Genomic DNA, 14,615 nt, shown 5'->3' on the forward strand with positions numbered 1-14,615 from the left:
TTAATGAACTGAAAGTCAATCTTAGAAAAAGAGACTTTCATTTACTCACAAGCATTTTTTGCAGCTGTTCCACTGTTTGGTTAGCCACACTGATGCCATTGATCTCTCGAATTTCATCTCCGACATGAAGTGTACCTAAGAAATTACACAAAATTATAAACATGAAATGATATATACTTTTATAATAATAAAATCCAAAGGCAGCAACATAAGTAATTTTAAAAAATTAAGCTAAATACTGAAGGCCAATATTTCAGAACCAGGTACAAGTTAGGCTCACATGGTAAACTCACCAAAACAGATACACATAACTTATGGAAGACACAGTTTTGAAAGATGGCTGTAGAAATCTGCTTATTTTTCTGAGAGAGGCAGTGTGTATATAGTGGTTTAAAACTACAACTTCTAGATGCAGCCTGTCTGGGTTCATACCTCTGCTTCATCACTTATACTAGCTTTAAGATCTTGGGTAACTTACTGAAACTTTCCATGTCTTGGTTTTCACATTTGTAAAATGGAGATGAAAACAGTATCTATCTCATAGGATTGTTAGGAGGATTAAAAGAGTTTAATACATGTAGAGGGCTTAGAACTGTTCTTGGCACACAGTCAGTACCATTTAAGTATTTGCTGTTATTATCATTATTATCTACCAAATATGATACAAAGGCTGTTGATTTTCAAAGAATTGTAATATAATATCTGTGTAACAACAAGTTTATATTAGACATACTGCAAACTTTTAATAATAACGTGGTAGGCATTTCAGGGTCCTGTAATACTTCAACTAGAAAAAGTGACCGAGAACCAATGCTTAAATAGTGTTATGTAAAATTTTGCTTTCTTATTTATGAATTGTGCACGTTTACTTATTGACCTGACTCCATCATGAAAAGCTCATTGTATCTTTAAGAGGTATGCACTAAAATGCATATAAAGAAAATAAGGCACCTGGTATTTGCTTCAAAGTAATCCAGGGGGGTGGGCAGTAGGGCAAATACAGATGAAACCAGTGTGGCCATGAATTAACAATAATTCTACCTGGCTTATGGGTATGTGGGCGATCACTTCACTATTCTTTCCACTTTTCTCTACTTCAACTGACTTCACTGTTTTCTCTACTCATGTTTGAAAGTTAACATAATAAAACATAAAAATTTGGGGACTTTTGTTTCAAATATGGTTGATTAGGCACTCACAGACTTTCTTACAACTACATATCCCGTCTAGGGCACACCTCTTGAAGTGTTACTGGTCTCACAAAAGGAATGCAAATTCCCAAGAACACTTCCCACTTCCATCCACACTCTCCCCTCCACACAAAAGAACCCTGTGAGCTGCATCCGGAGTGGTGGCAAAGTAAGGACGGAATGAAATAGTGGGAGGGGTAAATGCCATTGCTGCAATGCCTGACGGCCGGATTCTGAGCCTTGGGCCAATAGCAAGTTAGAGAAGCTGAGCCTAGGATTCTGTAGGGAGCCAAGACCCAGATCAGTGGTACTCCATGGCAGCTGGTAGAACAAGGAACAAACCCTTCCTGGAGGAAAGCGTTTCCAGTTTAGGCCCCCAAGACTTCCATTGATTTGAACAAGGAATAGGCTTACAATCAAAGATCACCAAACATACATACAATAAGGCAAACTACTATGCGAGTCATCAGAAAGAGAAAAAACAGATTTAGATCCTCGAGGAGGATAGATATTGGAATGGTCAGATATAGAATACAAGAATACCTTGTTTTCTTGTGCCTTGCTTTACTGTGCCTCAAAGATTCTGCATTTTTTATAAATTGAAGGTTTGTGGCAACCCTGTGTTGAGCAACTCTATCTGCGCCATTTTTCCAACAGCGTTTGCTCACTTCATGTCTCTGCATCATGTTTTGGTAATTCTCGCAATACTTCAAACTTTTTCATCATTATTATATTTGTTATGGTGATCTGTGATGAGTGATCCTTGCTGTTACTATTGTAATTGTTTTGGGGGTGTCATGAACTGTGCTCATATAAGATGGCAACTTACCTGATTGTTGAAATGACAACAAAGGATTTAGAATATTACATGAACTTAGTTGATAAAGCAGTGGCAGGGTTTGAGAGAACTGACTACAATTTTGAAACAAGTTTTACCATGGGTAAAATGCTATCAAACAGCACTGCATGCTACAGAGAAATCATTTGTGAAAGGAAGAGTCAATCAATGAGGCAAACTTCATTGTTGTCTTCTTTTAAGAAATTGCCAGAGCCACCTCAAGCTTCAGCAACCACCACCCTGATCGGTCAGCAGCCATCAACATCTAGACAGTACCCTCCACCAGGAGCAAAGATTACGATTTGCTGAAGGCTTAGATGACGGTTAGCACTTTTTAGCAATAAAGTAATTTTTAATTAAAGTATGTATATTTTTTAGACATAATGCTATTGCACGCTTAACAGATGAAAGCATAGTGCAAACATAACTTTTATATGCACTGGGAAACAAAAAAATTCAGGTGACTCACTTTATTGTGGTGGTCTGAAACCAAACCTGTAATATCTCCAAGGTACGCCTGTGTAAAATAGCTATATGTTAAATATTAGGGGAAAGAAAGGGACCTATTTACAAGGATGAACATGCAACAAGAGATTATCAGGTGTGAACAGACAGATCTGAAAATAAAAAGAAGAACAAGTAACTAGTACCTCTAGAAAGGAAAAATATAATTGGTAGCATAAACCAATGAACGGATGAGCTGAACAGGAGTTCAGATATGGCTTAAGAGAGTTTCAGTGAACTGGAAGACATAACCAAATAAATTGTCTAGAATGCAGTTCAGAGAAGTAAGGAGATAAGGAAAATAGGAAACAAGAAATAAAGAAAATATGAAAAAGATATTAAGAGATATGGAGGGAATGTCTAACATACATCTACCTAGAGTTCAGAAGGAGAAATAGAATGGAGAAGAGGCAATATTTGAAGAAACATGGTTGCAAATTTTCTTGAACTGATGAAAACATGATTACACAGCTCCAGAAAGAATAATGTATCCCAAGTAGGATAAATAAAAAGAAATCCATGCTGGGAGGTAGTAAAACTACAGAACATCAAAGACAAACACCTTAAAAAGTCCAGGGAGGAAGCAGAGATCACCTACAAAGCAAGGGCAATTATAGTGACACCAGACTTCTCAATATCAAACAACAGATGCCAAAAGAAAAGAGAATGGTAACCATTAATTTAAAACTGTGCTCTCAGCAAAAGTAATCAAGATTGAAGCTGACATAAAAGGGGAAATTGACAGTAACACAATAATAGTAGGGGACTTTAACACCCCACTTTCACCAGTGGACAGAGCATCCAAAATGAAAATAAATAAGGAAACACAAGCTTTAAATGCAACATTAAACAAGATGGGCTTAATTGATATTTATAGGACATTCCATCCAAAAACAACAGAATACACTTTCTTCTCAAGTGCTCATGGAACATTCTCCAGGATAGATCATATCTTGGGTCACAAATCAAGCCTTGGTAAATTTAAGAAAACTGAAATGGTATCAAGTATCTTTTCCAACCACAATGCTATGAGACTAGATATCAATTACAGGAAAAAAACTGTAAAAAATACAAACACATGGAGGCTAAACAATTCGCTACTAAATAACCAAGAGATCACTGAAGAAATCAAAGAGGAAGTCAAAAAATACCTAGAAACAAATGACAATGAAAACATGACGACCCAAAACCTACGGGATACAGCAAAAGCAGTTCTAAGAGGGAAGTTTATAGCAATACAATCCTACCTCAAGAAACATCTGAAATAAACAACCTAACTTTACACCTAAAGCAATTAGAAAAAGAAGAACCAAAACCCCCCCAAAGATAGAAGAAGGAAAGAAATCATAAAGATCAGATCAGAAACAAAAGAAAAAGAAATGAAGGAAACAACAGCAAAGATCAATAAAACTAAAAGCTGGTTCTTTGAGAAGATAAACAAGATTGATAAACCACTAGACAGACTCATCAAGAAAAAAAGGGAGAAGACTCAAATCAACAGTATTAGAAATTAAAAAAGGAGAAGTAACAACTGACACTCCAAAAATACAAAGAATCATGAGGGATTACTACAAGGAACTATATGCCAATAAAACGGACAACCTGGAAGAAATGGACAAATTCTTAGAAAAGCACAACTTTCCGAGACTGAACCAGGAAGAAATAGAAAATATAAACAGACGAATCACAAGCAGTGAAATTGAGACTGTGATTAAAAATCTTCCAACAAACAAAAGCCCAGGACCAGATGGCTTCACGGGTGAATTCTATCAAACACTTGGAGAAGAGCTAACATCTATCCTTCTCAAACTCTTCCAAAATATAGCAGAGGGAGGAACACTCCCAAACTCATTCTACAAGGCCACCATCACCCTGATATCAAAACCAGACAAAGATGTCACAAAAAAAGAAAACTACAGACCAATATCACTGATGAACAGAGATGCAAAAATCCTCAACAAAATACTAGCAAACAGAATCCAACAGCACATTAAAAGGATCATACACCAAGATCAAGTGGGGTTTATCCCAGGAATGCAGGGATTCTTCAATATATGCAAATCAATCAATGTGATACACCATATTAACAAATTGAAGGAGAAAAACCATATGATAAGCTCAATAGATTCAGAAAAAGCTTCTGACAAAATTCAACACCCATTTATGATAAAAACCCTGCAGAAAGTAGGCATAGAGGGAACTTACTTCAACATAATAAAGGTCATATATAACAAACCCACAGTCAACATCATTCTCAATGGTGAAAAACTGAAACCATTTCCTCTAAAATTAGGAACAAGATAAGGATGCCCACTATCTCCACTATTATTCAACATAGTTTCGGAAGTTTTAGCCACAGCAATCAGAGAAGAAAAAGAAATAAAAGGAATCCAAATAGGAAAAGAAGTAAAGCTGTCACTGTTTGCAGATGACGTGATACTATACATAGAGAACCCTAAAGATGCTACCAGAAAACTACTAGAGCTAATCAATGAATTTGGTAAAGTTGCAGGATACAAAATTGATGCACAGAAATCTCTTGCATTCCTATACACTAATGATGAAAAATCTGAAAGAGAAATTAAGGAAACACTCCCATTAACCACGGCAACAAAAAGAATAAAATATATCTAGGAATAAACCTACCTAGGGAGACAAAAGACCTGTATGCAGAAAACTATAATACACTGATGAAAGAAATTAAAGATGATACAAACAGATGGAGAGATATACCATGTTCCTGGATTGGAAGAATCAACATTGTGAAAATGACTATACTACCGAAAGCAATCTACAGATTCAATGCATCCCTATCAAACTACCAATAGCATTTTTCACATAACTAGAACAAAAAATTTCACAATTTGTATGGAAACACAAAAGACCCCAGACAGCCAAAGCAATCTTGATAAAGAAAAATGGAGCTGGAGGAATCAGGCTCCCTGACTTCAGACTATACTACAAAGCTACAGTAATCAAGACAGTATGGTACTGGCATTAAAACAGAAATACAGATCAATGGAACAGGATAGAAAGCCCAGAGATAAACCCACACACATATGGTCACCTTATCTTTGATAAAGGAGGCAGGAATATACAATGGAGAAAAGACAGCCTCTTCAATAAGTGATGCTGGGAAAACCGGACAGCTACATGAAAAAAAATGAAATTAGAACACTTCCTAACACCATACACAAAAATAAACTCAAAATGGATTAAAGACCTAAATGTAAAGCCAGAGATTATAAAACTCTTAAAGGAAAACATAGGAAGAACACTCTATGACGTAAATCACAGCAATATCCTTTTTGACCCATATCATAGAGAAATGGAAATAAAAACAAAAATAAAACAAATGGGACCTAATGAAACTTCAAAGCTTTTGCACAGCAAAGGAAACCATAAACAAGACCAAAAGACAACCCTCAGAATGGGAGAAAATATTTGCAAATGAAGCAACTGACAAAGGATTAATCTCCAAAATTTACAGGCAGCACATGCAGCTCAATATCAAAAAAACAAACAACCCAATCCCAAAATGGTCAGAAGACCTAAACAGACATTTCTCCAAAGAAGATATACAGATTGCCAACAAACACATGAAAGGTTGCTCAACATCACTAATCATGAGAGAAATGCAAATCAAAACTACAATGAGATATCATCTCACACCAGTCAGAATGGCCATCATCAAAATATCTACAAACAATAAATGCTGGAGAGGGTGTGGTGAAAAGGGCACCCTGTTGCACTGTTGGTGGGAATATAAATTGATACAGCCACTATGGAGAACAGCATGGTGGTTCCTTAGAAAACTAAAAATAGAACTACCATATGACCCAGCAATCTCACTACTGAGCATACACCCCGAGAAAACCATAATTCAAAAAGAGTCATGTACCACAATGCTCATTGCAGCTGTATTTACAATAGCCAGGACATGGAAGCAACCTAAGTGTCCACTGACGGATGAATGGATATAGAAGGTGTGGCACATATATAAAATGGAATATTACTCAGCCATGAAAAGAAACGAAATTGAGTTATTTGTAATGAAGTAGGTGGACATAGAGTCTGTCATACCAAGTGAAGTAAGTCAGAAAGAGAAAAACGAATACCGTAGGCTAACACATATATATGGAATCTAAAAAAAAAAAAAAAAAAAAAAGGTTCTGAAGAACCTAGGGGCAGGACAGGAATAAAGATGCAGATGTAGAGAATGGACTTGAGGACACGGGGAGGAGGAAGGGTAAGCTGGTATGAAGTGAGAGAGTAGCATTGACATATATACAGTACCAAATGTAAAATAGCTAGTGGGAAGCAGCTGCGTCGCACTGCACGGGGAGATCAGCTTGTTGCTTTGTGACCAACTAGAGGGGTGGGATAGGGAACGTGGAAGGGAGATGCAAGAGGGAGGGGATATTGGGATATATGTATACATATAGCTGATTCACTTTGTTATACAGCACAAACTAACACAACATTGTAAAGCAATTATACTCCTAGAAAGATGTTCAAAAAAAAAATTGAGGCTAAAATGAAATATTTACAGACAAACACCACCTGAGGTAGTTTACCAACAAGAGACTATCACTAAAGGAACTTTAAAGGATGTAGTTTAGGAAGAAAGAAAAACGCTCCCCAAAGGATGGTCTGCAATGCAAAAAGGAATGATGAGCAAATAAAATTGTAAACATTTATGTAAATCGAAACAAAAATGGTCATGTATTTTAAGAGTAATTTCAAATTTGTGGATTTAAAACAGGACAGAATGAAAGTGCTGGGCAAGAATAATATGCAAGTCAAGACTGGGATCTAACTTGATGTTCCAATGTCTTTGTATTCTTTGGGAGTGGGATTAACATACTGTTTCACTTTAGTATATGTCAAGTTAAATATGCATGACAAAATTTCAAGGTAACCACCTAAAAATTAGAAATAGAGTGCTGAAATTCTAATTTACCTGGGGGTGGGGGAATGGAACAAAAATGAAGGAAAAATATCAATTAAAATATGGAATAAATATTTAAAAAAGCAAGATGATAGAAATCATCAAAATAAATATTAATGGACTAACCTTGCCCATTAAAAGATAGCGATCATCAGAGTGCATTACAAAATGAAAAACCCAAATTTGGAAATGTTTGTAAGACACACTCTACAGCATACAGGCACAGAATGGTTAGAAATGAGGGAAGAAGACATGCTAGGAAATACTAAAGTTAAGTTGGAATAACTATATTAATATAAAATAGGTTTTAAGTAGAAAGTATATTAAGGATAGACATGGTTACCAGGCACTTCTATGCTCCTAATAAAACAGCTTTGAATATATAAAACCCAAAGTGTGAGATCTATAAGTAGAAATAGAAAAACTCTACCATGATAATTGGAATATTTCGACAATTACTGATAGGTCAAACAGACAAGAAATTAGTCAATATATAGAATATTTGAACAAAAAAAAATAACCTCAAGCAATCATATAGAGAATTCTGCATGCAACAATTAAAGAATAAACAGTCTTCTTACGTACACATGGACCATTTACAAAAATGATTAAAGTGCTATGCCATAACACAAGTCTCAACAAACCTCAAAGAAATGGTGTCATACAGACCACATTCTCTGACCCCAATGCAATTAAGTTAGAAGTAAAACATAAAAAGATATACAGGAAATCCTCTTAAATGTGGTACATAAAAACATTTCTAAATAACTTGTGGGTCAATGAAAAATATAACACTAGAAATTCAAAAATACTTAGAATTGAATCACAATAAAAATGCTTCATATCATAACTGGTGGGATACTGATAAAACAGTACTTAGAGAGGTAGAGTTTAACCTTAAAAGCATATATTAGAGATGAAGAAAGACTGGAATAAATGAACTAAGTGTTGAATTTTAAAAGTTAGATAAAACCAATAGAAAGTAGAAGGAAGGAGAAAATAAAAATTAGGTCATAAAACAATAAAATAGAAAATAAATATACAATGGAGAGAATTAACAGAACCCAAAGTGGGTTTTTGAACAAACCTCTGGTAAGCTGATCAAGAGAAAAAAGACAAGGCACAAATAAATATTAGGAATAAAGGGTACATAATTACAGAGACAGCAGAAAATAAAAAGGTAAGTGGACACTAAGAAGAAGCTTACTAGAATAATTTTAAAAACTTAAAGATTTTTTCAGTAAAATGTAATTTACCAGAACTCACTCAAGATATAGAAAGGCTGAATAGCCTTATGAATGTTAAAGAAATTGAAACAGTGGTAAAAAGAAAAATCTTCCTTGAAAGAAACCAAACACAAAACATCAGCCCCTGATAGTTTTATAGGCAAGTTCTACTAAACTTACAGGCTACAAATCATTCCAGTATTATACAATATTCAGAGAACTCATGAAGAGAGGTTCTCCAAGTCATTTTATGAGGCCAATGTAACTTTGAAACTAACATCAGACAGAGAGACACAGGAAGGAAAATTAACTACAGGCCAGTCTCACTCCTAATTGCAACCACAGAAATCTTAAACAAAATAATAGCACATAGAATCAAGCAGTACATACCAAAAGATAATACACAATGACTAAGTTGGGTTTATCTGAAAAATGCCAGGAGGGGGGTGGTTATCATTAGGATGTCTTTAAAAGTCATTCACCACATTAATAGGTAAAAAGAAAATAAATCATCTCAGCAGATGCAGAAGAAGCATTTGATAAAATTCAAAACCCAATCATAATTAAAATGTCCAGCAACTAAATATAAGAAAACTTCTTCAGCCCTAATAAAAGGTATCTACTAAAAATCTATAGTAAATATTCTTCTTCATGGGGAAACATTGGAAAGCTACCTTTTAAAAACAAGAATAGGACAAGGATGTTCACTATACCACTTCTATTAAAGACAGCAAGTTTTTGCCAGTATGGTAATATAAGAAAAAGAGATTAAAGAAATAATGGTGTTGTGACTTTACTGAATTTATAGCAAGTTATTAAAAATAATAAACAAAAAAATTCATACAGGAATTTAAAACCAAACATTCTCCTGTGTGAGTGCTATCCACTCATGAAACCTACAGATTCCTCTGAAGGCAGCAGTAATGCCAGACACAGCAGTCATCTCTAAAGAGGACAAGAAGGCACTAAAAGGCTTATGGTGTTACCTCTTGCTCTCCAGGGTTAAGGAAAGAGGTGTTAAGTACAAAAATAACACGATCTCAAAGAAAGGAAGTCTAATTTTTGGACAGGAGAATCATTTTTGGATCAGGCTCTAAATACTAATGCATATAACTCAGTCCTTTCAAAGAGGAGCCTAAACCTACATGTCTAAATCCCATCCACCTGAGGGTTAACAATAGTTCCACTTTCTCAAAAAAATCATTCTTTGTCTACTTTGGTCCCTTCTCAGAATGACTGCACTTATTGTAGCAGGTATTAAGAAGTTAATCACAGATTTGATATCTCTTATTTTACCATTTAAATTTTATACTGTTATTTATGAAATTCTAATTTCCTAATTTATAAATAGTATATCTCATTCCTGAATGAATGAGAGAGCAATTCTTCAACTGTCATTTAACTTTGCAAATATCTATCTATCTATCTTGTATCCCAGTACAGATGTCTTCCACATATCCTGAGGCCTGATATGATAATACTTTATCTCCAATGGCCTCTAATAAGTCAGGATCTAAAGAGTGACTCAGAGATGCTCCTGCAACAAAACTATAATATACCCTCCCTTGAGTATCTACAGATTGGAGCATGTGGAGATGAATAAAAGTGAATGGAGGCCAACAGTGATTAAAACCAAAGACAGATAACTTAAATAAATCATTTATATAAAACATAAATGAAACTGATCATTTATATGGATCATAAAACACTAGGCTACAGGAAAAAAATTAAGGAAGGAAAGAAAGAATTATATATGGAACTTACCTTGCCTATGAATCATGCCCCCATGCATGATTCTTGCAACAATACAGTGATTTAGCTCATTCATTTTTAAAGTGATTCCCTGTAAAAAGTTAAGGAAAAACAGAATTACTATAAGAGGGCACTTTTTATATTTGTGATTTTGCTGTAGATAACCTTAATTACAAAAGTTAGGAAAACATTAAAGAAAATACGGAAAATGAAGGAGAAAACTCTATTATGCCACGACAGAAATATTAATTTTGATATTTTGATTAGTGTAATAATAGTACACATACATTTTGTATAATGCTTTTTAATCCTATAATTATTTTCCATGTTGCTAATAATTTAAAACTTTTTTATCAATGTATAATTGACATATGCTTATGTAAAGTGTACAATTTGACAAGTTTGATATATGTATACATGTGTGAAACCATCACCACAATCAGGATAATGAATATATCCATCACTCCCAAAAGTTTTCTCATGCCCACTGGTAATCTACTTACATCCCTCCATGCCCTGCTCCCCCACCTCAACATCCCTAAGCAACCATTGATATGTTTTCACTGGCTATAGATTAGTTTTCACTTTCTATAAATGAACTCATACAGTATGAACTCTTTTATGTTGCTTTTTTTACACTCACAACGTGAAATTCAACTACATCATTGCATGTATCAATAGTTCATTCTTTGTTCTTGCTGAATATTCCACTGTATGGATATACCATTTTGTTTATCCATTCATCCACTGAATTGCTTCTAGCTTTTGTCTCTTATAAATAAAGCTGTATTAATGGATTAGTCTCCACTTGGCCATGATGTATTTTTCCTTTTCTAAGATATGCATTTGTTTAGAATTTTTGCATCTATACTCACAAGGGTTACTGGTCTGCAGTTTTCTTTTCTTGCAAAATGTCTGTTTTGGGTATCAGGGTAATGCTAGCTGCCTCTTCCTCCTTCTCATCAAAAATAGTAAGTTGGGAAGAATTCCTTCCTTTTCAATGTTTTGGGAAGAGTTTGTATACAAATTAGTACTGTTTATTACATGTTTGGTAGAATTTACCACTAAAGCCATCTTGGCCTGGAGTTTTCTTTGAGGGATTTTTTTTTAACCTAAATTCAATTTTTAAATAGTATAGGGCAATTCAGTTTATTCCTTTTTAAGTGAGCTTTGGTAGTTTCTGTCTCCCAGTGAATTTGTCTATTTCATTTAGGTTGTTGAATTTATTGACATAAAGTTGTTTACCATATTTCCTTATTATTCTTTTTATATCTGTAGAATCTGTAGTAATGTCACTTCTCTTATGAATGATCCAGGTAATTAGTGTCTTATTTTTCCTTGACTGATCTGATCTTGTCAAAGGAAAAGTTTTATTGATTTTTCTATTGTTTTTATTTTCTATTTCATTGATTTCCACTTTGATCTTTATTATTTCTTTCCTTTTACCCACTTTGGGTTTAATTTGCTCTTTTTGTTCTACTTTCTTAAGGTAGAAGCTGAGGTCATTGTTTTATTTCTTCTTTTTAACATTGGTGTTTAGTGCTACACATTTCTCCCTAAGTACTGCTTTAGCAGTATCCCACAAGTTCTGGTATGTTGTGGTTTCATTTTCATTCACTTCAAAATACTTAAAAATTTCCCTTTTGATTTCTTCTTTCATCCATGGGTTATTTAGAATTGGATAATTTAGTTTTCAAGTGCTTGGGGATTTTCCCAGACATCTTTCTGTTATTCATTTCTAATTTAATTCCATTGTGGTCTGAGAATATACTTTGATATTAATAGAGTCACTCCAGCTTCCTTCTGATTAATGTCATCATCAGTATACCTTTTTTCATCCTTTTCCTTTGAAAAGATTTGTCTTCATGTATAAAGCATTTCTTGCAGGCAGTATATAATCAGTTTTGCTTCCTCCCCACACACCAACCTGACAACCTCTGCTTTTTAATTTGGGGAATTTGGACTATTTACATTTAATGTGATTACTGATACAGTCAGGTATAAATATATCTTCTTGCTATTTGATTTCTACTTGTCCCATCTGTCCCATGTTCCCCTTTTCCTGCCTTCTTTTGGATTTATTTTCATACTATTTTTCTCTCCTGTTTTCTTATTAGCTATAATTGTTTTGTTGTTTTAGTGGTTGCTTTAGGGTTTATAGCATACATCTTTAACTTATCAGTCTACCTTCAAGTGATATTATACCATGTCATGTACAGTATAAGAACCTTATAACATTATACTTCCACTTCCTTCCTCCTGACCTTTGTGCTGTCATACATTTTACTTTTACATGTTAAAAAACCCCAAACAGGGCTTCCCTGGTGGCACAGTGGTTGAGAGTCCGCCTGCCGATGCAGGGGCCATGGGTTCGTGCCCCGGTCCAGGAAGATGCCACGGAGCGGCTGGGCCCGTGAGCCATGGACGCTGAGCCTGCGCATCCGGAGCCTGTGCTCTGCAGCGGGAGAGGCCACAACAGTGAGAGGCCCGCGTACCACAAAACAAACAAACAAACAAAAAACCCAAACACATTGCTATTATTTTTGTTTAGACTTCCATTTATCTTTTTTTTTTTAACATCTTTATTGGTGTATAATTGCTTTACAATGGTGTGTTAGTTTCTGCTTTATAACAAAGTGAATCAGTCATACATAAACATATGTTCCCATATGTCTTCCCTCTTGCGTCTCCCTCCCTCCCACCCTCCCTATCCCACCCCTCCAGGCTGTCACAAAGCACCGAGCCAATATCCCTGTGCCATGCGGCTGCTTCCCACTAGCTATCTACCTTACTACGTTTGTTAGTGTGTATATGCCCATGACTCTCTCTCGCCCTGTCACAGCTCACCCTTCTCCCTCCCCATAACCTCAAGTCCGTTCTCTAGGAGGTCTGCGTCTTTATTCCTGGCTTTACCCCTAGGTTCTTCATGACATTTTTTTTCTTAAATTCCATATATATGTGTGAGCATACAGTATTTGTTTTTCTCTTTCTGACTTACTTCACTCTGTATGACAGACTCTAGGTCTATCCACCTCATTACAAATAGCTCAATTTTGTTTCTTTTTATGGCTGAGTAATATTCCATTGTATATATGTGCCACATCTTCTTTATCCATTCATCCGATGATGGGCACTTAGGTTGTTTCCATCTCTGGGCTATTGTAAATAGAGCTGCAATGAACATTTTGGTACATGACTCTTTTTGAATTTTGGTTTTCTCAGGGTATATGCCCAGTAGTGGGATTGCTGGGTCATATGGTAGTTCTATTTGTAGTTTTTTAAGGAACCTCCATACTGTTCTCCATAGTGGCTGAACCAATTCACATTCCCACCAGCAGTGCAAGAGTGTTCCCTTTTCTCCACACCCTCTCCAGCATTTATTGTTTCTAGATTTTTTGATGATGGCCATTCTGACTGGTGTGAGATGATATCTCATTGTAGTTTTGATTTGCGTTTCTCTAATGATTAATGATGTTGAGCATTCTTTCATGTGTTTGTTGGCAGTCTGTATATCTTCTTTGGAGAAATGTCTATTTAGGTCTTCAGCCCATTTTTGGATTGGGTTGTTTGTTTTCTTGTTATTGAGCTGCATGAGCTGCTTGTAAATTTTGGAGATTAATCCTTTGTCGGTTGCTTCATTTGCAAATATTTTCTCCCATTCTGAGGGTTGTCTTTTGGTCTTGTTTATGGTTTCCTTTGCTGTGCAAAAGCTTTGAAGTTTCATTAGGTCCCATTTGTTTATTTTTGTTTTTATTTCCATTACTCTAGGAGGTGGGTCAGAAAGGATCTTGCTGTGATTTATGTCATAGAGTGTTCTGCCTATGTTTTCCTCTAAGAGTTTGATAGTTTCTGGCCTTACATTTAGGTCTTTAATCCATTTTGAGCTTATTTTTGTGTATGGTGTTAGGGAGTGATCTAATCTCATACTTTTACATGTACCTGTCCAGTTTTCCCAGCACCACTTATTGAAGAGGCTGTCCTTTCTCCACTGTACATTACTGCCACCTTTATCAAAGATAAGGTGTCCATATGTGCATGGGTTTATCTCTGGGCTTTCTATCCTGTTCCATTGATCTATCTTTCTGTTTTTGTGCCAGTACCATACCGTCTTGATAACTGTAGCTTTGTAGTATAGTCTGAAGTCAGGGAGCCTG

The 14,615-nt window shown here is 35.4% G+C and overlaps 1 protein-coding gene across 9 annotated transcripts in view; it reads right to left on the reverse strand.

Moving 5' to 3' along the window:
- Positions 1–14,615, reverse strand: part of CASK (calcium/calmodulin dependent serine protein kinase) — a 389,761-nt gene that overhangs the window by 41,427 nt on the left and 333,719 nt on the right. For all 9 annotated transcript variants that reach the window (XM_082865258.1, XM_082865256.1, XM_082865252.1 and 6 more), the window contains exons 15-16: positions 10,474–10,552; positions 50–135 (exon numbers count right to left, since the gene is read on the reverse strand). In XM_082865258.1, coding sequence (XP_082721384.1) covers positions 50–135; positions 10,474–10,552 — 165 coding nt within the window. The remainder of the gene's footprint in view (positions 1–49; positions 136–10,473; positions 10,553–14,615) is intronic.

This window comes from Leucopleurus acutus (assembly GCF_964270905.1).
Source record: "Leucopleurus acutus genome assembly, chromosome: X".
In the NCBI taxonomy this organism is placed as follows: Eukaryota; Metazoa; Chordata; class Mammalia; order Artiodactyla; family Delphinidae; genus Leucopleurus; species Leucopleurus acutus.